At 39.7% G+C, this 27,928-nt stretch overlaps 2 protein-coding genes across 11 annotated transcripts in view; both read left to right on the top strand.

Annotated features, from left to right (window-relative positions):
* The window catches only part of FGD4 (FYVE, RhoGEF and PH domain containing 4), a 214,072-nt gene extending 199,029 nt beyond the window's left edge, over positions 1 to 15,043 (top strand). The window contains exons 15-18 of one of the 3 annotated variants that reach the window (XM_045828988.1): positions 364 to 504; positions 2,949 to 3,089; positions 4,518 to 4,695; positions 14,762 to 15,043. In XM_045828988.1, the coding sequence (XP_045684944.1) occupies positions 364 to 504; positions 2,949 to 3,089; positions 4,518 to 4,695; positions 14,762 to 14,835 (534 nt within the window). In that variant the 3' untranslated portion in view covers positions 14,836 to 15,043. Of the gene's footprint in view, positions 1 to 363; positions 505 to 2,948; positions 3,090 to 4,517; positions 10,222 to 13,855; positions 14,721 to 14,761 lie in introns of those variants that run through there. The other 2 variants (XM_045828991.1, XM_045828990.1) reach the window with 2 other exon arrangements.
* Positions 15,044 to 22,172: 7,129 nt separating this feature from the next.
* Positions 22,173 to 27,928, top strand: part of DNM1L (dynamin 1 like) — a 42,202-nt gene continuing 36,446 nt past the window's right edge. For 6 of the 8 annotated variants that reach the window (XM_045830022.1, XM_045830021.1, XM_045830018.1 and 3 more), the window contains exon 1: positions 22,182 to 22,361. In XM_045830022.1, coding sequence (XP_045685978.1) covers positions 22,260 to 22,361 — 102 coding nt within the window. In that variant the 5' untranslated portion in view covers positions 22,182 to 22,259. Of the gene's footprint in view, positions 22,362 to 27,928 lie in introns of all 8 variants that reach the window. The other 2 variants (XM_045830024.1, XM_045830023.1) reach the window with 1 other exon arrangement.

The raw sequence follows: 27,928 nt of genomic DNA, 5'->3' as shown, positions 1-27,928 counted from the left end.
GCAGATTGGGATGGGGTCGGGGTGAAGAAGGAGAGCGCTGAGGGCAGGGTAGGTCACTAGTTCATTCTGGGAAGATATTGAGGAGACCTCCAGAGGTGGGAAGAGGAAAGGTCTGGATCACACCTTTGAAGATCTCCTGCCTTTCGCGGTCAGAAAGAAAAGGGCGGACAAGCATAGCCCGTCACAAACGGCGTTGTAAGACTATGGCAAATAGTCCTCATGTTTATGGGCATATTCTTAGCATCATAAAAATTTGCTTTTTATATATAACTCTTTCTCATTTATGATCATTATAAATGTTTATGGCTTAAATCTTGTTATTCTCTCAGTGTGATTATTCACTCTTACCTTTTCTCCTTTGAGGTGGTTTGTTGGAAGTGTTCTGATTATAAAGCTCAGCTGGAGTATGATGGCGGGAAATTGAGCAAAGTTTGTAAAGACTGTTATCAGATAATAAGTGGATTCACAGACAATGAAGAAAAGAAAAGAAGAGGAATTTTAGAGGTATGAAATAGTAAATGTTGGATGTCTCTTAAATTTTTACCTGAGAAACAGATGTTTTTCAACCCTGAAGAATAAAAATAACACATTTGTTGTTTCTCTTAGTATTTAACAATTTGGAGAATGATGAGCAAGTCATACTTTTATTCTGTATTGCTGGATTTTGAAATCATGTTCAGTTTTAAAGAAATAAGAGGGGCAGTGTTCTGCATTTGAGAGTGAATATATTGACTTAGTTAAAGTAGCTATTGTTAAATATTAGAGTATTAATTGTTATTTTTTCTAATGCTCAAATTATTATTATGTATTTTTAATAGGAAAGTTTTTCTCTCAGTTTCATCATACTAGCTTTGAAAAGCCACTGCACAAAATCATTAAAATTTAGATTGAAGTGTTACTTTATTACCTGAAGACTCTTTCAACTCATGGCAGTAAAAGTATCATTTAATAGACATGACAGTAATCTTATAACTGCATTGAAATATTATTGAAATATCTCACAAGTAAGTTTGACTCATGTTTTAGAATACACTCAGACCCCCAAGCTTGGGAACTATATAATGCACTTGTGTCTGAAATGAGGTTCACACCCAAAGATATAATCAGGCCTTTGTGGCAAAAAGTTTAAGATAGCCCGGAAGGTCTGTAAAGAATAGGCTCAAGATTAAAAGTCATAGACATGCTTGATCTATTGGCATTTCTATGGCTTATTAAGACTCAACGAGTATTCATCAAACATTTACACTGTGTAAGTAAGTGTACAAAGGTCTTTTCGAGTAACAGGAAAAGGATCATGAACTTCAAGGTTTATTTATGGTTAACGTGGAGGTCTGCAAACTAAAAGTGTAACTCTGAATCTAGGGTATGGCTGTCACTTGCGTGGCAGACGGAAGTAGACAGAAATGGGGCTTCCTCAGGTGGGGGGGAGGAAATGCTTCCCTGTCTGCCAAGAATGCAGGCCCAGCACTCAGCAGCAGCAGCTGCCGCGACCGAGTTAGTATGATGACTTGTTGTAGGGGTGAGTTTCAGGCTGCATCTGTGAACTGAAAATCTCCAGGCAGTTTACTAGAAAAACCTGTACTTGGGGAGGGGGGAATCATTTACTTAACTAGGTACACACGTGCAACATTTGAAACTTGCTTTGTGCCCACCAGTATTGTACGTGCTAGAGCAAGAGTCAGCAAACGTTTTCTGTAAAGGGCCAGAGAAAAACTATCTTAATTTTTGCAGGCCAAGAAGTAGCACTGAGAATATTACTTCTATAAGAAGAAAGAAAACTAATTTTCAGAAATTTTTATTGACAAAATTTAAAATATAATAATTTAGTATAATTTTTTTAAATGTGATATTAAGAAGAATAGAATTCTTTAGAGGGGGAAGGGAAGGTAGCAAGTCTCTTAACTGAAGTCCAAAGTTAGTGTTCCCTACTATGAAATTGATTTTAAATGTTGATCTGTAGAAGCTTTCCTTTCATAGGCAGTACACGCTCACAGGCCGGACAGCGCGGGGGTGGGGGGGCGGTTTGCTGGTGGGCTGTGGTTTGCCAGCCAGCACCTTGTGAGCTCTCTGTGCCCCGAAGGGCTCGTTTTATTTCCACAGCATCACAGCTCAGTATTTTTGGAAAACACACAGTCGTGTACTTGAGTATCATCACAAAGTAAATTGCTATGAAAGTTTCTCAGTGTTTACTCTCACTTTCTGTGTTTCTCTTGAACCAGTAACAAAACAGTTTGCACACCAGCACTGTTGAATGGACGGCACTGAGGATTTGGTGCTTTCCCTACTGTGTGTAGTAAAAACCTTTATTTGGTCAAATGGTTTTGTTTGCTCTTTAGCCAGTGGTTATATATTTGGAAGCAAAGCAGAAAATTGTAAATGGCTCTACAAACAGTGAATGCAGTTTTTAGAACTTGAGTTATCTCAGGTTCCAGAACAAAGAAGATTGGTCAGTATATGCGTTTTTGTTACTGCATTCTGCCATGGTTGAAGTTGGTACGTGTTGCAGTTAAAAGTTTAGGCTTTGGACTCAGACTCAAATCCCAGCATGCCAGTTCATAAATGGATGATATTGTGAAAGCTGCTTTATCTCTGAACTTCAGATAATGAAAGTCCTAACTTTTTGGTGTTGGTGTGAGGATTAAATGAAATAATATATTTCTTAGTGAGTTAAGGAAAGTGCCTGCATAGTAAGCAGTTAATACATGTTTAACTTTATTTAAATTCAAGGTCTGGTAATACAGAGAGTTAAAATTGACTGAAATATTTTTCCATGCTAATAATAGGTCTAGATGAGTGTTTCAATAATAATTGCAGATGAGCCTCTTAGGTGTTCCCAGGAGACATTTTATATAAACACACCGTATTTAATAAATATTGCCTTAAGTTGAATTACTTCTCTCGTTCTCACTCTCTGACTCTCGCTCTTTCTTTCCATTATATTTTTCTAGATCGAAGCAGCAGAAGTATCTGGAAACAGCGTGGTGTGCAGCTTTCTTCAGTATATGGAGAAGTCCAAGCCCTGGCAGAAAGCGTGGTGTGTGATCCCCAAACAAGACCCGCTCGTGCTGTACATGTACGGTGCGCCCCAGGTGTGTAAACCGTGTCCCTCTGCAGGGACAGTGGTCACAGGGACAGAGGGAGGCGAGTGGACACTGAACTCACAATTCTCTTATCACTCCTTGATAGAACAAGAGAGCTCAGTTTCACCGTTTCATTATAACTGGGAAAATAATAAGTAACTAAAATTAAAGTTTACCGAAACTGGTGGATTCCTTTAACAGCCAACAATTTCTTCACCCCGTGGGTCAGTTCTCTCCTTCTCTTGTTCCTGTTCGGTGGGTTTACAAAAAAGCGAGCTGATTAGGAAGTGGCATCGGGAGAAGGGGGTGAAGCAGGGGGAGAGGCAGGAAGAAGAAGGAGCCTTTTTAATGATAGGAAATCATAGTAAGCCTTTCTGCCTCCCCACTTGAATGGAGGGATACTGAAGGAAAGAAATTTAGAGGAAGGGGAATTTAAACCAACTTTAGATTAACAGTATCAAGTAACAGTTGTTGGAGAACTGGGTATGCAGGGATCTGAGATAAATCTGTGGGAACGACAGACATGCAGGTTTAGCTTCTAACCAGAGCAGCACCGGGAGCTATGGGCTGTATAATGCTTAAAAAAACAAAGAGCAATTAAACCAATTATCCATTTACCCAGAAATGCATAAAATTTTAAATGTTGTAGTTTAGCTTATATCTACATGAAGGGATAGTAAAACATCTATATTTAGTGTCTATAGTTTTAGAAATAGATTTAAGCTCTGGCCACTGTGGCTTGATTGGAGTGTCATTCCAGAACCAAAAGGTTGCGGGTTCAATTCCTGGTCAGGCGACATGCCTAGGTTACGGGTTTGATCCCTTGTCCAGGCACATATGGGAGGCAACCAATTGGAGCTTCTCTTTTGAATCAATGTTTCTGTTTCTCCCTTCCTCTTTCTCTAAACACAGTGAAAAAATGACCTCACGTGAGGATGAAAGTTTTTTTTTTAAAGTAGACTTAAAATGCTAAGATATGTATTTTATTCTATGCCATGGTTTTTCCTACAACTTTTTCCTGTCTATAAATAAATTGATGCATAAATGAATGAAACACCAAATTAAATTGTTAATGAAAGAATCATTAACATTTGCTGGCTTTATACAGTAAGATGACTCTTCTTTTCTTCCCTTTTTCACTGAATAAAAAAGAGCTGAGGAGGCTCCTTCATAGAGAGGAAATATTGGGTCAGTGAATCTTAGCTGATTTGGGTGTCACTCTCATTCACTAATTCATTCAGTCCACATTATCAGTGGCCTCATGTACAGGCGCCGTGCTATTGCTGGATCACATCTTTGACCATGGAGAGTCACAGTACGAGTCTGTGTGCAGCGGTGGTAGGAAAAGCGGTTTATTTAGTAGGAGCCAGATCACAAAGGGACATGTGGAGCATGCTGATACATCTCACACTCATATGCACTATGTTATTTCTCTAGGATGTCAGAGCCCAGGCCACCATTCCGCTCCTGGGCTACATTGTGGACGACATGCCGAGGAGCGCAGACCTGCCACACAGTTTCAAACTGACCCAGTCCAAGTCTGTGCACAGCTTTGCTGCAGACAGTGAGGAACTGAAACAGAAGTGGCTGAAAATCATCTTTCTAGCTGTCACAGGTGAGACGCCAGAGGGTCCTAACGAGCATTCAGCTACCTTGGACGATCATCCTGAACCTAAATAAAAATCAGAATGCTGAACTCCAGTACTAGCCTGTGTGGGGGTCTCAAGATTCACAGCTCAAGACATTCCCAGCTCTTCTTACTCATCTCTTAGCACTTTATGTTGAAAAAGAGGCTCATAAAGGTATCTGTTAGGGGACTATTTTCCTTATGTTTCCCTGGTGAAATTAATGTGCAGAGCCATTCTGCCAGTAAAAGTTGGAAATAATGTGAAAATGGAGCATTTTTTAAATGAGCTATTTCTTGAATATGTACTTTTGTCTTGGAGAAAATAATATTAAGTGATTATATCACTATCAGGTTAGAATAGGCTACTGTCTATTAAGAAATCTTTTAATGTCTTCTCTTTCACATGTAGGACTTGTAACAGTTTGAAAGATATACCTCCATGTTGCCAAAATAGATCCATAGTTAAAAAAGTTACAAGTACAATTTAGGCTATTATATTAACTTATTTAATTTAGTTTATAAAACTGAAGCTGCATAAATAACGTATGTCCTTTTAAAGCAAAAGAAAAAGGGCAGATTGTTGGGGTTCAAACTTTTGACTTAAGAAGAAGTAATACTTGTTTTTGTAGAAATACTCTGAAGAATAAAATATCTTAAGTATATAGTGATTATGTATATATAGTATTAAATATAAATATATATACTATACATGCTTTTCTCTTCAGATTTAGGTTCATATTTGTCTCTAATTTATTTTTACAATATAAAGCATGTTTATCTTGGAATTGGACAGTGTTCTAAAATTAAATGTTTTTTGGTGATTTATGTTTAACTGATTGACATCTAAGGGTATTGGTATTTTTATAATAAGAAACAGCAGTAATTTATGTGGCATGGGATATATTAGTGAATTCCAACCATATTTTTAAAGTATTATTGTTTTGTTCTGTGCCTATTTAAAACAGTGCCTCTCTTTGAAGGTGCTAATAATTTCTATTTAAATACAAGGTGAGGGTTTAAATAATGCTTCAGTCTTGCTCATTCTGAGAAAAAGTGTGTTTTGGTCACTGGGACGGTCGAAGTCATACAGGTTATGATACCTTTTATAATGCTCTAATTGTTCCAACGGTTACTATCAGCATGAACAAATATTTTCTCAAAACCCTGAATTGTACAAGATACCTGACCTTCCGCAGGACTGGGACACCTGGAAACTACACTTCCTGCACTGCTCTTCATTTCCATAAGACTGTTAAGCATGGTTAAATGAGGACTGTATGTAACTAACACTTAAGATAACTGTGTGGGCCTGTCCCTTTGTCAGATGTGAAACAAAATTCATCTGTGATAACCTGTTTGGGGGGCTGGATAGACATTAAAGGAAGTTTATGCTCAACTCTTTAAACCTCACCAGCGAAGAGCAGGGGAAACACAATGTTGAAAAGCAATGCTTTACGGTAGGTTTGGGAGGCGGGGGTCCAAGATAATTGAAGAGGGTCTGAGCATTCTTTTCTCATTTATCCTTCTGGGGAATCTTAATAGACAAAATGTAATTCCTTGTGTTGAAGGCTGCTCTTCATTATATTGTAGTTATGACAAAAGTCTCCCATTAAGTTGGCTATTTAACTTAATCCTTTTCTCAAATTAGATCTGGGTGTTGTTGTTTTTTTCCCCCATTAACCCTGTTATATCCCAAATATCATCACTTCGAATGCATCAGTCTAGAAATCCACAAGAATGACCTCCCTGTCTTCTGCCTTTGGGGATTACACCTTAAATGTAGCATAGCTTCACTCAGAATTCGAGATTCTCACTCTTTTACTTAGGTTCTCTAAAGAAAATTTGAAATAGCTCCTATTTCCACCCTCCCACCCCAAAGGAGCGGATGAATTGGTTCTGGCCGACGTGGCTAGGTTGCCTTCCTCCATAAAAGGAATACCAGCTGTGATCACTTCCATTAAACCAAAAACTTGGAGCCAAAAAGAGATAAAGGCAACTTCTCCTATTAAATCAGGGACAGACTTAGAACTATTTTATGTTGCTTCTCTTTTCTAGTTGCCCGCCGTGTGTGTGTGTGTGTGTGTGTGTGTGTGTGTGTGTGTACACAACATTGTGTTCATGGGTGGTTACTGAGAAGGTTAAACTGTAGCTATAGATGATGCTTTGGTTTTCTTACTCTCAAGAAGAGAGAAGCAATAAAAATGTAGAAGGATTATCAGGGGAAGATGACTTTTGTTAATGTGGATAGATCAGTGGAAATGTAAGGGCCAATTAGAAGATTTCTGGGCCAGATTATTTCTGAAAACTGTGTTGAACAGCAGGAAGACTGTACTTTCCGGATCAGTAAGTTCCTCTCCTGCAGTGGAAGTAACTCGGACAGTGTGGGCTCAGTAAATATCTGTGCTATTTAATTATTGAGAGAACACTCATGAAGAGAATATTTATTATTATGCTCTTAATACCATCTCTAATTTGATTAAAATATTATCTCTAATTATCTCTAATTTAGTCAATTCTATTATAAGAAGGGAATTTCTGATTCTCCAGGTACCATCTTCACACCTCACCCCATGTACCTGATCAGCTGAGCACAAATGGAAGCAGCCTCACCTGTTTTTTTGTTAGAGTCATGGATGCTTTTCTTTGGAGAAGGGCAAAGGCATACTCTCAGCCAGCCAGCCATTTAGTAAGCACTCAGCTAAACCCAAACCCTCAAAGCATGACTGGTGACAGGAATAATCTCTGTCTTTTGCTTTCTGAGACACCTGAGCAGTCATGACAGACTGAACCTGAAAAAGTAATTGGTTGCTTGCCTATTAAAACCAACATTCCATGTGGGTCTTACTATCTGTTTTCTCTAATTTGGTGCTTTCCAAGTCATCTTTTCTTTAAAGTGCCCTTCCTCCAAATTAAAAAATATATACTTTTTTGCTAAAAACTGCTGTTCATGATAGAACATTCCAATTTTTTTAAATGTAAATTTTGCTTTACTGAACATCTACCCCACTTGGGATATTAAGTAGGAAATGTGGTGCAGACCGATCTCCAGGTTTTAATGATGAAAAAGCCACCAGCCACTTTTGTGATAATAGCATCTACACTGCTGTTGTGTATGTAAGCAATAAAACTCTTCAGGGTGTGTTTTTATACTGAAATTTTAATGTGAGTGCCCCTAGCCACAGGACATAGGGCATGAACTCCTAGAAGTAACAGTGTGACTCACTGCTCAGTATAGGGAGGAGAAAGTGTGTGAGGAGTGGGCATAAGTCCTTGGACTCAGATACCTGCTGGCAAGGATGGTGAGGAACACGAGAGCACACCTGCACTGCTTTATCAGCAGCCTTTCCTTTTACACGATGTTTAATGACACCCAGGTGGGTGCACTTACCTTCACTGTGTAAACTACCCCCATTTTTTAATACCCCTGTTTTTGAAAATTACTGAACTTTTGAAAGAACTAGCCTTTTAAATGTGCCCCATCCCCATCTATAGATATACATTGAATTTTTTTAAAAGAATACTTGCTGTGGTCCTAAAAAAAACAAAACAAAACTACAAACTTCATAGTGCTGCAGGGTTGTTAAGGATTCAGTAATGCCTTCTAAAAATCTTAGGTCAAAAATACTTCTGCGAGTTCACAATGTCTTTCTTTTTCTTGTCTACTTTGTGGAACAGGGTGTTTTATTCTCTTTAAATTTGAGATCTCATCTCTCTCTGTTCAAAGCCTTAAGTTCTTATTCTGAGCATATTGTCTGTGATAACTCTGATAATGATCTTTCTGGGCTGGATCCATCCTGAGGAAAAGGCACCAACAGGAGAAAATAAACTTCTAGGGAACAAGGGTCTTGTTTTTTGCAGTTATCTTTGCTATAATGCAGAACAGATTATAATGAAAATTTCCTACATCACATGATGTTTGTGTGAGTGAGTCTAAGGTTAAGCACATGGTATATATAAGCTAAAATTAATTCAAAGGGCAAGAATGTCTTAATGTTTTCATTCTTAAATTTTGTATTCTTTAAGAATGTATCACTATTAAAACTGTGGCTAACCAGGTCTTATTCTTAGGGCTGTATTGACATCTGTAGGTGGACCATATTTCTTTATTCTCATCCAGTTTTAGTTGTATCCAACTGCTTTTTATTTTCATATTACTATTTACTAGAGATTCTCCAGATTTGAAAAATATGTATATGATATATAAAGACCACTAGATCTACTTTTAAAACCCTCTCTGTGAATTTCTGAGTATATGTATATATGTAAAAATACTGTTGAATTCCAATTCTGTTTTTTCATAGAAATGAAATTTTTGTAGAAACTTTTTTCAGTTTGAATATTTTAACATAAATTATTCACATCGATTTATAGTGTAATTCATCCTTATTTATGCCCATAATCATGTCATGAGATGATAACGTTGCTTTTGTTACTGATAGGGTAGAGAGGAGTAAAATGAGGAACCAAAACACACAGGAATGAACAGAGAGGTGGACGGAAGGAGACTGCTGGTCTCCAGATCAGAGCACTGTGTGTTGAGATAAGAGTAAAATACTAAGCAGCAGAAGGGATATAAACTATAAGATATAAATCTATATAATTGTGCATTGGTGGGATTTATTGCACCCAGGCCTTTCACCTTGGCTTCTAAATTATATCATTAGTATCTTGTCATTATTTCCTTTTTCCTTTAGGCTTAAAAAAATAATTTCATTCTACTGGGTCATTTTTGGCACTGTTTACCGAGGTAAAAAATAAAATCCCTGTAAAATTCACCATAGTGTTTTACTTTCTGCACTGGATACGTGGCAGAGTGTAGTGTCTTTTTCGTGTTTTGAGATGAAAGAGCACATGACCTCGACAAGCTCGTTTTGAACTTGTTGGGTCCCTGAGTTATATGATGGTCATGCTTTTCTAAAATGCATCATAGATTGAATTAGTAAGATTAGGTAGAATTAGTGATGAATTAAATCAAGAAATTTCATTGTAGTGTATTTTAATAAGTGAGTACCAAATACATAGAGTGATATATATGTAGGTTTGGGGAGAGACATAATATTCTGTAGGGACCATTATGATGACAGAATTGCATCATATATTACACATTATATGGATGTTGGAATGTATCACTCGGGGGGGTCTCCCTTCATTAGCAATCATATCTGTATATAAAACTGTGTTTTGTTTTTATTTTACCAAACTAGCATTTCATTTTGTGAGTGACAGTTGAATGATATTTTTGAATAAGTGTTATCTGGGTTTTGAATTGTTGACTGATCACTTTGAAAAGGTATGTAAGATTTTAGAATTAACTCAAATGTGAAAAGTGTACACAAAAGTAATTTTTCTTTTCTAGGTGTATGAATGTAAAATACTTGCAGATAGTGTACATACTGTGTAACATATGTATATTTGGTCATAAAAGCAGAGAATCGGAAATGTAAAATTAAGCACTTTAATTCCTATTAAATATTAAACATTTGTATCTTGTAAATAAATACATCCTTAAATGAACTCTAAAGACTTGGATGTTATTTCATTCAGGATTATATATGTTCAGTTCCCAAATTTTGACTGGCTCACTGGTTGGCTCACCTCCCTTTCCCACAGTCAGATATGAAGCCTGGGGAATCTGTTAGAACAGAAGTCAGATCATGCTGCTTCTCTACCCCATTCCCTCTAGGGGCTCCCATTTCTCTCAGAGTCAAAGCCAAAGTCCTTTTTGTGGCTTCACAATATATTCCCCCCACCACCACCCTGTACATGTCTTCTTGCTTTTCCTAAACCAAGCCAGCTGCCCTCCAGCCTTACAGCACCCAGTCCTGTCTTTTCCCTCTTCTTGCAGCACTTCTTTTTTAAAAAAATTACTTATTTATTTTTAGGGAGGGAAGGGGGGGGGTGGGAGAGAGAGAGAGAGAGAAAGAGAGATATCAATGTACGGTTGCTGGGGGCCCGTGGCCTGTAACCCAGGCATGTGCCCTGACTGGGAATCGAACCTGCGACACTTTGGTTCGCAGCCCACGCTCAATCCACTGAGCTATGCCAGCCAGGGCATTTGCAGCACTTCTTCCCTAGAGGTCTGCATGATGAACGCCTCTGCCAATTGAAAGTCTTTGCTCAAATCTCAGCAAAAACCACGGTCTCATTTGACCATGCATGGTATCTTGGATTCCAACTGCCTCCACTAACAACATATCACTCCCATTCATCCTTAATCTGACTTCTTTTTTCCTCATAGCACTTAAAATCTTGTAACAGACTAAATAATTAGCTATTTCTATGTTTGTTTTTATTGTTTGTCTATACCTACTGGAACATAAGCTTCATAAAGGTAAGGATTTTTATCTGTTTTGATCACTGATGTCCCCAGTTCTCAGCATAGTGCCTGGCACATTGCAGGCATTCAATAAACACTGACTATAAAAGCCAGGTTATATAAAGGGGAAAAAAATAAACAGAACCTTTCAAAGCATCAGATTACTAGAGGTGCACACTTTTGGAATAGTGGCTAAGAAGAAAATAAAGCAACTTCGTATATAGCTAAATTATTTTAATAACAAAGCCAGATTCCTAATCAAGGGTTTAAGAACATAGTCAAAGATTTAAAAATCTTAATCTTTGCATGATGGATTCTTGCTGTTAAATAATCAATCCTAACCCACTATCACCACCATCAGCAGAGCACCTGGACGGTGAGGAAATTAGAGGCAGCTGGTCGCTGTTGAGAAAGAGTCAGGAACGCTGAGAGACAGGTCCTGAGGAAGTGGGCTGGCAGCACGGGCCTGGCCCAGGGTTTGGATAACGAGCACTTAGTTTGCAGTTCGCTCTCTTACAGAGGAAGTGATTCATGCATTGTTTTGGTTCTGTACTTAAGTAAAAACACAGCCATGTTGTTTCGTCTCAGTAAAGGAAATATTCTGTTTTTCTACAGTGAAGATGGGACCTCAGAGTCCATTATGTGGTATTTGCACAAGAAACAGTATTTTTAGATGGTCATTTAAATATATCGCTATTATCCACTGAACAAAGCTCTGAGCTGCTGATTATGGGAGCTGATTGTCTAGGTGAAGTCCAAGTCTGTGGGTAAAAAATCCTGCAATGCTACTTCTTGAGGCTTTGGGTTGACTTCAGGGCTTGAGTTCACTTCCTACCAAAGAGTGTGGCTGGGGCTCGGGCAGGGATGTAAAATAATTGTAAAAGCCTGATTAGTAACTTACAACATTTTAATTCTGCTAAAAGTCATGTTAAAATGCATGAGGGTTTTTTTTTAAATCCAGAGACACAAATTACTCCAAAATCAGGGAGCTTCCAAACCTATCTCTCCAGTAAACCAGTAAGTGGAGCAGTGAACCTGGGCACATCATTTTACCTCTCTGAGCCCTTGTTTCCTTACTTGTAAAATATTGTTGGACTAAAATTTAAAGTGATGAAAATTGCTAACGTCCCTTCAAGCTCCAGGTATGTGAGATTCTTATTGTTTATATTTTTGTTTTTCATTACTCCCCTAATTCTTCTTGTTTTTTGGAAAACTCGTATTTGGAATCATATACAAGTATAATTTCATTATATATATATAAATATGCATAGTCACTTCTTTTTCTAAATGTTCTCCAAGTGCTTCCTTAATATAGCTCTGTGTGGAGAGTCTTCTTTCCTTGCTGTTCATCTGCAAGGTTTTTATCTCTCAGCCCAAGCCTGTGGTCCCCAGTGGATGCTGTGAGTACAAATAAAGTAGCCAGTGGGCTCAGCATTAGGCTGTTACACATAAAAAATCCCCTCTCCAAGAGTCAAGTTTTTCTTCAGGCAGAGTGGCTGGGCTGGTTGTTGGATAAGGCATTCTAAGTGCTGCACTTAGGCACCAAGGAGGCATTTGTTGAGGCCATCTCTGCCCGGGCTGCATTCCAAGACTTGGAGTCTGATTCCTAACCCCCAGCACTCGTATTGGTACCATCTATCTGTAAAAAGGCCAGAGTTCGGCCTGTAACTTGACTTCTCTATGATTAACAAATGAACAAAATTGAAAGACAAAAATGCATAGAGCTCTTGCAAATGAATATTTTAAAATAATGCGATGGAAAAAATAGTCCAAGAATATGAATAGGTAATTCACAGAAAAAGAACTATAGAAGGCCAACATATTAAAAAGTTCACTCATGGTTGTTTTTTTTAACTTATTAAATAGAAAAACTAAAAATATTGATACTGTCCTAGGGTGGGCATGGGGAAATGAGTACTCCATTGTACTTTTGCCAGAACTATAAACCATCACACCTGTATCTATTTAGATTTTAAAGATGCATACTCTTTGTCTTAGTAGTTCCACTTCTGAGAAGCTACCACACTGAATTTCTAAGAAAAGTATAAATATATACATATGTAAGGACATTTTCTGCAACATTGCCTGTAATAAATTCGAAGTGAGGTATCATATAATCTTTATAGGAGAATACTATGCAGCTGTTTGAAAGAATATTTGGGGATTTTTATATATTGATACAGAAGATATATGGCAATGAGTGAATAAAATCTATAATGAAAGGGAGCTTTTTTCACTCTGTGATCTAATTTATGTTATATGTTGTGTCAGAACAGTGAAAAGTATGAACAGAAAGAAGCTACTAACAGTGCTTCCATTCTGGAGAGTGATCAGAGATGAGGAGCTTTTCATATTTTCTATTATTTATGTAATGATATTGTCAGGGACTGAATTGGGTCCCCCCTAAATTTATATGTTGAAGTCCTAATACCCAGTGTAACTGTATTTTGGGACAGGGATGTAAAGAGGTAATTCATGTTACCTGGTCCTAATCTGATAGGACTGGTGTCCTGTGGGAAGAGGAAGGGGCACCGGAGGGCTCTCCCCCGACATGTGCTCAGAGCAAAGGCAATGGGAGGAGTCAAGCGTTCAAGCTAGTAAGAAAGATCTTAACAGGAACCAACCTTGCTGGCTCCTTGATCTTGGACTTCCAGCCTCTAGAACTGTGAGAAAATAATGTCTGTTGCTTAGCTGCCCAGTCTGTGGCATCTTGTTATAACAGCATATGTAGCCTATTACAGATATGTAGAGATTTTTATACTCTTATTTTTAGATAGTCTTTGTTTGGAGAGACAACACCCCTTCCCTTTTTCTTTTCTTTTTTCTTTTTAGCAGATGCTTTAAAAAGCCCACTTCAGGAGCAAGCTGAACCCACAGAACAGGAGCTTTCCCAGTAATGTTAGTCTGCTCTACTAATGAGGATACTGAGCACCAACTGCTGCAACAGACCTCTAAATGTTAATGTCTCCACACCACAAAGATTTATTTTTTGCTCATTTTGCATTCTAACATGTTTGGCAGAGAACTCTATTCCGTGTAGAAACTCAGGGGCCCAAGCTAAGGGTGGATCATCTTGCTACCTCACTCAACTTGTGGCTTCAGAGTTTGCCAAGCTAGAGGAAGGGAGGCAGAAGGCTCAGCAAGGCTTTGCACTGACCCAGTGCATAAGGAATACATGGTACCTCTGCTCGCAGATCTTGCAGCACTAGTCACATGGCCTCAACTGAACTGTGAAGGAGGCTAGGAAATAACCATGTGATTATTTGGTGAATAGCAAATAACTCCCGTTGCAGTCCTGGGAGGAGGAGGATGTGAACACGTGCAGGGTGCAGGGTGGAGTTACGCTGCCACAGGCTAAGAGACGCCTGGGGTCAACAAGAGCCAGGAGAGAGGTCCTCCCCAGCCCTCAGAAGGAACCAGTCCTGCTGACATCTTGATTTAGGACGTCTAGTTTCTAGAATGGTGAGACAATAAATTTTGATTGTTTTAAACCAACCAGCTCTGGAGTCCTAGGAAATGAATATACTCGAGTCTTCATGAAGTTTCCGCTCTGGAGTCCTAGGAAATGAATATACTCGAGTCTTCATGAAGTTTCCGCAGAAAGAAATTTAGTATACTGAACTGGATGCTTATGAATCTGTTAAAATGACTGGCACAGCAGGCTCTAGGCTCAATCTCCAGAAATTACTCCCAGAACAATTAGGGCACCAAGAGTTACGTCCCTTTCTTTTACTGCAGTCAGGAGCTCACCCTCAGGATCTCTTCGGGTCAGCCACTGTCTGAGGATCAGGAGTGCATCATCAGAACCATGAACTTCAGAACCACATCGCATTCCCCCTGAGCAGCACTAGCAGACTGGATGCCTGTGTAGCTCTTCATCCTCTCACCGTTTAGCTCAGAATCGAAGCCCTGTGTGAATGCATTTGTTTCATGGAATTAAAACTGTATCTGAAACACTTAGTTGCAATGATATTTGAAATGCAGTTTTTAGCTTCTGAAGCAAAGAAAATAAAAAACAAAAATAGCCCACGCCATTTTGAGCAAGTCATTTTGTTTTATTTTTCCTTTTATCTTTTTGGTCACTATTTTATGGTTTCTTGAACATCTTTCTAATTGCCTCCTCTTAAATGTTCCAATTGCCCATTCTGCCCTTGGCTATTTTTTTCTTTACATTCTCTGGACAAGTGCACCGTTTTCCAGGCGTCTCCATCTCCATCATTAGCACCTAGGGTACATTACCATCAGTTCTGACTTGAATTACTGCCATGCTCCCTATCTGGTTTCCCATTCTCCCTTACCTCATCCCAGTCCAGTGGGATGACAGGTAGGGTGACCTTCATAAAATTCATAAGCTCATGTGTCTCTTCGCTCACTCTTCTGATGTTCGCCATGACCATTTCTGCTTCCTCACTGTGCTGCACTTCCAGCCCCTCCCCTCCACGACTGCACCTCTGAGTAGCTTTGCTGCTCACCACGCCCTCACCAACCCTCCTGCCTGGTGTGTAGCCAACACCAAACTATGCAAAAGCACCCAGAATGTATCATGTTCGTTCCTTCCTCTTCATTGTTGCACAAGTGGCTGCTCTCTGCCTGGTTTGGAGGTTCTTTCTCCTTCTCTTTCCCTGGTCGATTCCTATTCATGCTCTAATCCAGGAAGCCCAGGCTAGATGCTTCTCGAATGTGCTGACTTCCGTTCTATTAATTCTGGTTCCTTGTTCATTTTCTTCTTGAGATGAAGAAAGGAGAAGAAAGGAGATTTGAGGAGTTTAGAGCAATGCCACTAAATTGTTTTGTTCCCCTTTGTATCTTTAGCGCTTAATATAGTATTTCATGCCCGCTCTGTTTTCGTTTTTATTTTGTTTTTGTTTTTACAATTCCTGTGAATGGTAGCACACATTTAAGACTGCTGTCTGGATTTTTGGGTGCATCATTTTCTACATTTGCAGTAAGGCACTAGTGCTGCTAATGCTTTTTAAAAGCTTGCTTTTGTTTTGGTTGTAGATCACATCCTTAGTAATATTATTCCTATTTCACAGCTCAGGAGTTGGGAGGAAGATCATGGCTTTGTAAAGAGGATGATTAATTCAGAACTTTTTCTCTCATCCTGTACTCGTTCTAAATAAACATCTCGTTAGTCCCTGACCAGCCTGGTAAAGTGTATTTACTCTGATTTGCCATGTATAATGCACCCTTTTGCTCAAATTTTTGAGGGAAAAATAAGGATGCGCATTATACATAGGTGGTACTAATTCTGTATCAATAGAAATGTTTTTAATTCTTTTGTTTATGCATTAAAAGCATAACTCTAGAAAACAATAACAATATTTGTACACAAAATAATACTATGGAATATGATAATCAGTTTTATAAATACATAAAGATTTTAATTAAAAAATTAAAACAAAATATTTTTTTCCCTGAAAGTTTGGGGCAGAAATGTGGGTGCACATTACACACGGCAAAATACAGTAACATGAAAAACTTGTTTGTCCATCCATCCATTTAGTCTAACATTCAGTAACTGAAGAGGAATTAGAACAAATAAAAGCCATCAGAAACAAAATGTCAACCATTGGACGAACCTTTAGACATACCACCTATGTTATGCTTAGTACTTTGTGCTATGCTTGCCTTATTTGCTAACTTTACTGTCACTTATGTGTGTCATCATCCGTCATGACTACGGAATTTCTAGACAAGTGGTTATTAATACTCAAATTGATTTATGCCGCCCAGTACTGTTTAGATTAGAAAGTAAAGATGAGGAATTGGAAAGATGTTCGAAGTCTGTACTAGACCTGGCTGTTAAAGGGAGAAATATGAGGCCAATGTCCCTTTTGTCTAACACAGTGTGTGAGTGAGCTTTCAATGGACAAAGGCAGCTCACCAGTGGGTGAGAAGTTATGTTTCTCTTCAGCATCAAGTGCGGGCTAGCAGGGCTGGTGTAGGGAACACAAGGAGGAAGCCTGAAGAGCAGAGGAGAAAGGAGATTTGAGAAGCGTCTAAGAACCTCAGACGACATTTAGGGAACCTACTGTGCAGTTGTAGAGAAAAGGCCAATGAGAAGTTCCCAAACATGGGTTAAAGTGGTTTAAGATGAAATGTCTAACATGGAAATTTTCAGTTTTCGGCATTACTGTGAGGTAGAAACACTCCATCATCTCAAACAGTCCAACTTGACCCATGTTTTGAGGGTGAGAGGATTAAAAGAAAGGCTACGTTCCTCTGGTGTATGGGTGTGGAAGAAAAAGAAGAATAGTCTAGGGAGATGCGTGGCCTCTACTACACTTTTGTTTTTACATTCCCCTTGATATTTTCAGTACCCAAATGACACCATTCACAGTCCTCAATATTACTATGTCCCCAATGCTGCACGTACATCCCCGTGACTGTTTTATAATTGAAAATTTGCACTTCTTGTCCCTTCACCTCTTTCACCCAGTCAGAAACCCGTCCCCTCTGGCGACCACCAGTTGGCCCTCTGTGTCTGACGACTCTACTACTCTTAATTGTGTTGTCACACTGCCCTCTAGTGGGCTGTCTGTCGGTATCTCACCAGATTCAGTCGCTGGCTTTCACCCCACCTGACCCCACTGCCTCTGCAGAGAATTTCCTGCACCTGCTGACAATGCCTGGGTTAAAGCCTGAGGCTGTGGGGACAGTGCAAGTTGATTAAAGCTGTTTATCATCTTTGCAAAACACTGGCAGTTTCCAAACCATGATAAAGAGGCTTCCCCATTGGAGTTGTGTGTTTTATATTAACAGTAGATCTGTATATTCCACCATAGTTTCAAGACATGGATAAGGGCAGCTTGGATATGCCTGATGATCCAAATGCTGGCATAACATTAATTTGGGTACTTAGGTCATAAAAATTGTCTGAAGGGTCTTTTTCAAGGATTACTAAAACTTTTCCAGTTATTAATTTAATTTAAAATAAAGTTTCTCTTATTAGAGATTTTAGTTCAGAACAAAGCCAGCATACTCCCTTGCAAAGTAACACAGCAGCTGTTCTGATGAGGAGTCCTACTCCAGGCTAGCTCAATATGTTTTCTCTGGGTTTGATTGTAAATCCTAGCTGTAGTTGTACCAATTGCTTAAATCTTTTCTTTCCAGACTTTCCAGTAAAATAAAAGGAAGCCCAACCCCAAGTTTATCAGAGCGGTGTTATGCGTCAAGCACCACACTAAATAGTGGACATAACCACAGTCCCCCCTCCCCTTAGCAAATACAGCAGCTGGCTGAGACCCTTATGCCTAGTGGGTACTTAATAAGTATATGTTGAATAAGTGAGGAAATGAGTGAAGAAATAAGGAAGTACATGTAGATGTTAAGAGTCGGACAAAGAGCCTCTTTTGATCCCCGCTCTGCCACATGCTAGCCATGTAAACGTATCTCTCCACTCAAACACCTGAAGCATCAGTTGCCACATCCATAAACCTATCCCACAAGGCAATTGTAAAATACATAGTGCAGTGCCTCACATGCAGTAAGCACTCAGTAAAGAATAGTGTAATAATATGTGAAAAGAGCAACAAAGAAAAGAGGAAGTGATTATTTCCGGGGATTAGAATTCCTAGATTATGTGGTATATTTGCACATTTAGAAATAGGGAACAATTGTTGGATTTGGGAAGTTTTTTTACAATGAATAAGAACTCTATTTTCCAAAAACGATTTATTCCATGTGGTAGGAAATATGATCTCTGAGGACAGTGACTCACATCATTATAGCTCCATAATGGGAGAGAAAAATTCTCTGGTTAACTCAAGTGAAAAAAATTCTCAGGGAAGGCCTTTAAATGGCCTTGCTTGGTGAGGCCCTTCACCTTCACCCAGGTGGTAGGCAGAAATAGGACCCCTCTCACATGCCCATGCCCTGAGTCCTGGGATCCGTGAACTTCACATGGCAAAAGGGACTTTGCGGACATGATGAAAGGTACACACCATGTGGAGGGGAGGCTGTCCTGGGTGACCCAGGGGAGCCAATCCAATCGTGGGTTCTTAAACATGGAGAACCTTTCCTGCCTGTGGTCAGAGAGAGACATGGTGACAATGAAGGGTCAAAGAGATGTGATATTGCTAGCTTTGAAGATGTCAGAAGAGGGTCGAGAGCTAGGGATGTGAGCAGTCTTGAATGTGGAGAAAACAAGGCGACGAGTTCTTTTGTGGGGACTCCAGAAAGGAATGCAGCCCTGACGGTACCTTGATTTTAGCTCAGTGAGAGCCGCTAACTCAGTGACAGTTCTGACCTACAAGACTGTAAGATAATACATTTTTGTTGTTTTCAGCCACTAAGTTTGTGATAATGTTAAGACAACAATAGGCAATTCATATACCAGAGAATCAGGGTAGAAACCTGTTTTCAGTTCCTTCCCAAATTTGCTCAGCCTCATCTGCTCAAAGGGAGTTGTCTGTGAGATCCTCTAGCAGAGGTGTCCGACCTCTTGGCGTCTCTGCGCTACACTGGAAGAAGAGTTGTCTTGGGCCACATGTTAAAAAACATGGTGACATGTAATCACAAAAGAAATCTCATAATGCTTTAAGTAAATTTGTGATTTTGTGTTGTGCTGCATTCACAGCCATCCCGGGATGCATGCGGCTCGTGGGCTGCAGGTTGGACACCCCTGCAGGGCCTCTGCCACTGCCTGTTCCCCTCATTCACAGGAATAAACTGATGTGAGGGAATGAAGTACGTGGAGAGAGAGGAGGGGAGGGGAGGGCAGGGGAGGGGAGGAGAGGGAGAATCCTGATGCTTCTGGAGCCTATGGTTGCAGTTGTTTTCGAAGCCTTATTAGCCCTTTGGTTGTATAAGTTAAGTAATGCCTTGTTTTGAGTCCATTTGTTTGAATTTAATTTCTGTGACTTGCAACCAAACCGTTCTGCCTAAACCACAAATGTATAGTGAGAAAGGGAAGGCTGAGGGAGTAATTTTTTAAAAGCCTTTGGAGACAGTACCCGGTAATGGCTTAATTTGATTTCATAGCAGCCCACTCAGAAACACATTACCTTACTTTAGATGAGGAAAGTCATACTTACTGGCTAAGTAGCTTTCCCACAAATAAGGGTGTTCTGGACTTAAAATGTGAAAAGCCAAATTGATTTGCTTTGTTTCCAGCAAACATTGCACATAGAGTGTCCTCCGTTGAGTGTGGTTTTTTTTTAATGTTATCGCATTAGAGCCACTCTCTTTCAAAGCCTCACCACTTCCTGCTCCTCTAGCCTCAAACACTTTAATGTGCCCAATAAACTCAATGCTCTAGTGTCTAAACAAGTACTGGACAAACCTGCTTAAACCTAACTGGTGATGATAGTGATAGAACTTTTCAGCACTGGCCATGTGATTATTCTTCCTTCCCCTAGAAAAAAATAGAATTAAAAAGCAGTTCCTATTGTTCTGGAGGCATGTTAATACAAGGCTCTGGATGTTCCATCACAAGAGATATTTGAATGGAATAATTAAATGGAAATATATAATGCCTTGTAAAATTCATGACATTTGTCTTTCTGGAATATATTGTATGCTTGCTCTTTTAATTTTGCCATTAGCAGTTAGGAAAAAAACTGTGTCTATTGGTGCCACAAATAAGGGAAAATGTTATAGTTGCATCATTTTTGTCTAGGGGCAGCTTGCCCCTGTGAAAGTTACTGGCTATTCCACGGAGCTTCACCATGCACTGACCCCCTCTCTCTTGTTTGCCCTCTGTTTTCTGGAGTTTTGAAGTTTTTTCCTCACTTTGTCTCTGAAATTTTTGTTTTTAAAAAGAATCAAAGAGAAGGCAATGTTTATGAAACTCGGTAATATGCTGAATCACCACTAGTGGACCTTCAGGTCTTAGCTTACCTTCGTTCATTTGCTTAAAATATGTATTGAGTGCCTACCATATGTCTTGCTAAACAAGTCAAGCATGTTCCCCAGGGCTAGTGTGGGTGGCTGTAGTTGTGTATGGTATCTACTGCTGCCATACTGCTGGTGGTCCTTACCCTCATGGAGATTAAATCTAGTGACTCCTAGAAAGTCTTGCTTGAACTTTCCTCCCCTCAGACTGCAAAAAGTGGTCCGAGTATGTGCTCCATAATACACCCAATTATAGACTTTTCCCATTTATTTATAATGATCCTCTGTTGAGCTGTAAACCCAGAGGGGCCTGAGATTGAGACTATTTTGTCACTTTCTAGGGGCTGGGGATGCATCAGTGAGTTAAACAGTAAAAAATCCCTGGCCTCTAGGAGCTGAAAATCTAGCAAAAGGTGAGAGAGTGTAACCAAGTTCAATACATAGCATGCTAGATAGAGATAAGTGCTATGGAGAAAAAGTAGGGAAGTGGGCTTTCTCCTCACCTATTTTGGATCTTTGCTCAAATGCCACCTTTTTTTACTTTGAGACAGGAAACCTTGGAGGTTTGGATGAGAAGATAGTATCTGGCTAAAAAGAAAAACATCATTTAGGAATAGAACAGTAGGAACACTTTGCAAAAAGCTAGCAGAACAGTTATCAGATCTTCACTTTGTTGGGAATCAGGCCACAGCGAATAACATTTTATACCGAATATAGAGAACAAGGACCCAGCCTTTGCCCTTTAAAACTGACACTTTCAATTTCCGAACACGTTTTTACAAAAATCCCGAAGAACCGTGTTCTAAACTGGGCTGGTTTTGTATTTTTGCCAAATAGCACCCCACGCCAGCTACTGTCAGCCTACAGACCTTTTGCACCGGGCTGGGGTTGTCGGAGGCTAGGAGCTATTTAAGGACGGCTTTCCAACCCGTCCTTATTGAGAAAGCATCCTCATAAGGAAATGACATCTTGGATAATCAAGAGACTCTGCTGTACTTAACACAATTTCACATTTTCCCACTCAATATGTCTCGAGCAGAGGCATAAATATATCTCCTTCCTCCTCCTTTCCGGGTTCGCCCTCTAATCTTTTGATTAGAGCCTGGAAGTACCCCAGCGTTCCTCGCGGCTAGGCACCCGCTAGTGCCGCACAGTTTTCTGGAACTCGTAGGCGTTGGCTGTATGCTGCAGAACTACAACTCCCGGCAGGCTTTGTTCCTTGCCACCACCCTCCTGGCGCACGGCCTGCCGGGAGGGGGCAGGTAGCTGCCCCTCAGGGTCCAATGGGTGCCGTCTCCCGAGGAGAGGGCGGAGGGGAGGAGGAAGGAGGCGGGATCTGGGCCCTGGCCCCATTCATTGCTGTGGACCGCCGGGCGGGGGGTCCCGTGTTTTCCGAGTCATGGAGGCGCTAATTCCTGTTATCAACAAGCTCCAGGACGTCTTCAACACGGTGGGCGCCGACATCATCCAGTTGCCTCAGATCGTCGTGGTGGGAACGCAGGTGAGAAACGACACCGACGTCCGCTCAGGCCAAAGCCCGGGGCGCGGGCCTCGCCTGGGCTGCGGCGGCGCACGCTCCCCGGCCAGCCTTTACGGCCTGCGGGACGACGGTGCTGCTTGGGGCTTCGGGGCTTCCTGGACTCTGCTGCGCCTGCCCGCCCTGGGCTGCCTGGCCCCAGGGCTGAGAATCGGGTCCTGGCAGGGAAGCGAGGGGCGGAGCCGGCGCGGCGGGCCTGGCGGGTCCCAGGAGCGGGGTGGGTAAGGGACGAACCGTCGGGCGGAACTGGAGTCCTCCGGGACCGGGCGCGGCTTTCCCTGCGGGCCGCTGCTTCCAAGGGCACTTGGGGGACGCTTGCTGCACTCGGGGCGCACTGACTCGTGGGGTTCCAGCTAGCCCCTTCTCGGTTGGTTTCAGGGCGGTGGAGTGTTTTATTTCCCTCCTTGCTTTGCTAAGGGGCTGTGGATTCTGTTTTGGAACCGGGCGAGGGCGGGTTTGAGAAGGCCGCTACTGTGTAGCACCTGAGTGTGCTTCTGCAGTGTAACCTATCCCTCCAAGGTTTCGAGTACGCCGAAGCAGTTAAACACAAACATAACCCCAAAACCCCAAACCTTGGCGTTAGGAAGGGATGTACCATTTTTCTGCATAGGCTGTGGTTTGCGTCTTCCATGTAAATTGGGCATCAAGTTTCTCTGATCTCTTACAGACTACATAGTTTTTTTTTAATATACAGAAATGTTAAAGAAATAATGTTATTTCTACAGTGACAGAAGTATGTTTCATCTTCTCTGCCTGCTGCTTTTCTTGGTTGAAGAGGAATCATAGGATATTTATTAGAGTTCAGAGAAGTGCATATGAGAGATTACTTAATATATTGATTTTAAATGCTTTCATTTTTTAATGGTCTTTTTTATTGAGAAGTGCAAGTACTATGACAGGGAACTTAATGTTCAAAATATTACATATAGACAGTTTATGTAACTGGAAAGTTTGGAAGCCATAGATACCCTGTACTGTGTGCCTGTGCTTTTAAATAGTTGAAGCAATAGAAATTATTTCAGAAACAAATTTCCTTGGTCTGTTATAAGATCTGTGTAGATTCTGCTTAGTCCTGTCTACACATGTTGTGCTATTTGTAATTCTTAATATCTGTAATGACTGGTGACTCTGAATCATCAACATAATAAATTATTGTATAACTGGTATTTTTTTGGAGCATATTTTCTTCACTGCTGTATTCCTATCCTGAGCCCCTGGAACCGTCTAGGGCATGTAGGAGGTGCTCTATAAGTATTTTGAATGAATATTGTTCACTGTAACTATATGATGTTTTAAAACATTGTTTTAAAACATTTAGCATCAAAACCTGTTTTTGTACATAGAATTAGAAATCTTTGGTAGTTAATTTGGAAATGTTTCCTAGTGGTAGACCCAAAACTTTCCATGTAACTTTAAGAGATTCTTAATGCTTTTTACGCTTGGAGCAGAAAAAGAGTCTATACTGTGTGTGCGTTACAGTGTTAGCATGAATAGTTTAAAATCAAGAAGCCTTTTTCTTACACAGCATAGTTTATTTCAGCGAGTAAACCTGTTGGCAAAATTGGGAAGGGCGGGGTAGAAAGATAAAGCTCTCACCATGTGACGGTTATTAACATGTGCTAGCACAAATCATCCTAGCAGTGACATCTATATGCCACATTTGCATGTTGATGTTTGAGATTACTCAGAAGGAAAATTACTCAGTTTCTAGACCTGATCTAATGAGGATTATCTGCATTTAGGTCTTTATTAGCTACATTCAGTCTGGTACTATTTAGATACAGAAGAAATAAATAAGAACAGAAAAATGTCTTTTGTCCATAATTTTCTCAATATGTTAGAAAACTACTCGATTTGAATGTAAGTACACCTTGACTTTGTCACCTGTGTCATTTAATGTTGTGTAACGTACATATAACACACACTTCACATTCATATTTAATGGAATAGTGTACCGTGAGTGAGTTCCGGACGTAAAAGTGTTCTGTGCTTAGTTCTGACTGGTGAACTCAATGGCAGTATCATGTCTTCATAATACAGGTATGGTCTCTATATTAGGCACTACCTGTACCTTAAATAACTGCAGGTCCTATTTTATTGAATTGTTTAGAACACTATTACTCAAACTTAACTGGTTTCTGGATTCCATCCCCAGAGATTTTGATTTACTAAGTCCGGGGTGGGGGAGTGGCTGCCAGGCACCACAGGTGATTCTGATATAGTTAGTTCATAGATCCTAATTTGAATATTAGTGAGTGTTTGATTTTAAAATGCACAAAACTGGAACAAACAAGGAAGGGAAGCTGAGTCTAAGGAGGGCACACCACCATCCAATAGCATGTTCATCTTGGTGGCATTCTCACTCCAAAGTATCAGTTCCTAGGAAACCTTTGCTATTCCCTAAATGCTTTTAAACTTTGATTTTTTAAATTTACTGATACTTATTTGGGACATAGAGATTTGGAGTTGAGAAGAGAAAATATACTTACACCTGTAGATCATTCACAGATTTCATGAATTAGCTAAATAAATTGCTTTCCTATTTTCTGTAGCTGAGACCTTTTGTGTGGAAAGAACAGAAAATGTGGAGAGAGAAGGTTGATACTTTTGACTGTGGTGTACTTTGCAGGTGGAGGAGGAGATAAGACTTAAATAACTTCTGTGAGTCAATTCAAGAAATTTAATCACTGTTTCTTAAACTGAGCATTGAAAGGGGGAACCCTCTAGCATATAATCCAAGCCACCACCCAGGATAGGAATCCCAGTGCAGATAACATGAACCTGACTCTGGCTCAATGGTGCTAGAAATGCACTTTTCACTTCACTGTTTATTTCAGTGATTTCAGTACTCTACCTTCAGGATATAATTCAAACAAATGCAAAAAGAAACAGAATCTTGGAATTTTTTAAAGTTTTTTTTAAATTTATATTTAGAGAGGTAGGGAAGAGAAAGAAAGGGAGAGAAATATCAATGTGTGGTTGTTTTTCGTGCGCCCCTACTGGAGGCCAGGTGTGCAATCCAGGCACAGGTGTGTGCCCTGACTGGGGATGGAACTGGCGACGGTTTGGTTTGCAGCCCTCGCTCAATCCACTGAGCTACACCAGCCAGGTCAGAATCTTGGGTTTTAAATAACCAATTTGCAAACCAATTTTTTTAATTTAGTGTTTAAAAATTGAAATATAATTAATATAAAATTCACCACTATAAAGTTTGCAATTCAGTGGTTTTAGTTTATTCACGAGGTTGTGCAACCACCACCACTAATTCCAGAACATTTTCATTATGCCAGAAAGAAGCTGTGTATCCATTAGTGGTCACTCCCCAGTAAGTCCCACCCTCAGCCCCTGGCGACCACTATAACCTATTTTAAATGTTTAAAGATTTGCCTGTTCTGGACATTTTATATAAATGGAATCATAGGATACGTGGTTTTGTGTCTGGCTTCCTTCTTTATATTTAAAAACATTTTTTTCAATGATAGTTTACATTTAATGTTATTTTGTATTAGTTTCAGGTGCACAGCAGAAGTGTCTGGCGACTCCTGCTCATCATGATGTTTTGTAGATTCTTCCGTGTTGTTGCATATATTAGTACTCCATTCCTTTTTAGGGCTAAATATTGGGTCGTCTACAACGTTAGTTTAGTTTTTTCCGTATAATGGCTCTACTAATCCTGAGTTGTCTTTAACTTCATTCAAAACATTTTTGTTAGATTGTATTGTGACAGCTGTCATATCAGCATGCATTTAAAAAAGGTTATAAAAATTGGTGAGTTTTTGTGCAGCCATTTTAATAATGAAGATGTAAGAAAATACACAATATTTTTGGTGTATTATGCTTTATTATCTCAAAAAAGGTCAAAACAGCCACAACACAAAGATTTATGCAGTGCATGGAGAAGGTGCTGTGACCCATCGGACATGTCAAAAGTGGTTTGTGAAGTTTCTTGTTACTATTGACATTTTGGCCAAATCTTTGCTGTGGGGCTGACTTATGCATTGGAAGATGTTTAGCAGCACCCCTGGCCTCTACCCACTAGAAGCCAATAGCAGGAGATAGCTGACATACTAAAATATCCAAATCAATAAAGTTATTGGTGAAAATAGAAAATGTGTCTTATTTTATGAATAAAACCACATGGAGTTTTTGGCCAACCCAATGCTTATACTATGCTTTCCTACTATTTGGGGAAAAGTGGGGATTTTTATAGATATTACAAGTTCATGGCCTTATCAGATATCTGGATTTCACTCATTTCTTACATGTTTCACACAGCACTGGGCCAGGATTTTGTTAACCAATAAAAACTTTCTTCTTTAGGCACTGTTCGGTCTTTAGCACTTTAGCCAATTTGGATCCTAGGTGGTTGAAGTGTTACTACTACTGAGTTATGTGTGCAGTGTTATTCAATACAAGAACCACAGTTTAACACCATCAGTTATAACTGGCTTAGACTTCAGATTTAAACTTTGCCAACCGGTAGAGGATTTCACCCATATGGTAATAACATTTTAGTTTATTTATTTTAAATACTATAAAATTAACATTTCTAAGGATATGAGAAGCATTTAAAATAAGTGAGATAAATATTAAGGAAACTTTTCTGTAAATCTAAAATTATTACCAAATAAGAAATTAAAAAACTAAGTACATCTTTATCTGTTATAGTAAAGGCAAAATAAAGAATTGAGAAGCCTGTCATATACAATGAACAGTAAGAACTCAGACACTGAAATCTGAATAAGCCTTGGTTAATGTGGCATGAATGGATATTTACAGCTCCCCACTCCCAACTGACCAGAGAGAAAGAGCTAAAAATATGACAAAGATTTTTCATTGAAAGGCCTCATCTCAGAATATAAATTAGTTTGAGAGCACTATAAATGTCAGTACATTACAATTTGGAAGAAACTAAAAGATGACACTGTGGCAAGGCACACAGATCTTTAGTCCTTAAATACACAGGATATTGAATCAATTTTGGGAGTATGTGGAGATGGAAAAAAGCAAAAGGTCACTCTATTTTCAGAGCAAGCCAGTTGTGACTCCTGCCACATTGCAACTCCTGCCACACTGCGGCTCCTGTAGCCACTCACCTTCCTGGAAAGAGTGCGAATCTTCACTGGGTGTTTAAATCACCAGGGAGAACAAGCACTGATGTACCCAATTGTTGAGGGAGCCAGCACCGTTGGTAATACTGCGGTGAAACATTGGGAGCCCATAGACGTGTTTTGTTTGGTCTGTATGTGCTGATACATATGATTGTTTTCTTTTTTAAAAATTGAGATATAATTGACACATAACATTACATTAGTGTCAGGTGGGTGTACCGCATAATGATGTGTGTCTTGAAATTATCACCACAGTAAATCTGTTGACCAGCTATTACATATAGTTGTAATTTTTTAAAATCTTTAGATGAGAACTTTTAGATTTATTCTCTTACAACTTTCAAATATACAATACAGTATTGCTATCTATAGTTATCTTGCTGTGCATGTGCTGTGCATTACATCTCCAGGAACTTATTT

This window comes from Phyllostomus hastatus, unplaced genomic scaffold, assembly GCF_019186645.2.
Source record: "Phyllostomus hastatus isolate PE091 unplaced genomic scaffold, TTU_PhHast_1.1 phas_scaffold_93, whole genome shotgun sequence".
Taxonomy (NCBI): Eukaryota; Metazoa; Chordata; class Mammalia; order Chiroptera; family Phyllostomidae; genus Phyllostomus; species Phyllostomus hastatus.
The sequence above is the reverse complement of the archived record's forward strand: the minus strand, read 5'-3'. Positions and strand labels throughout refer to the sequence as shown.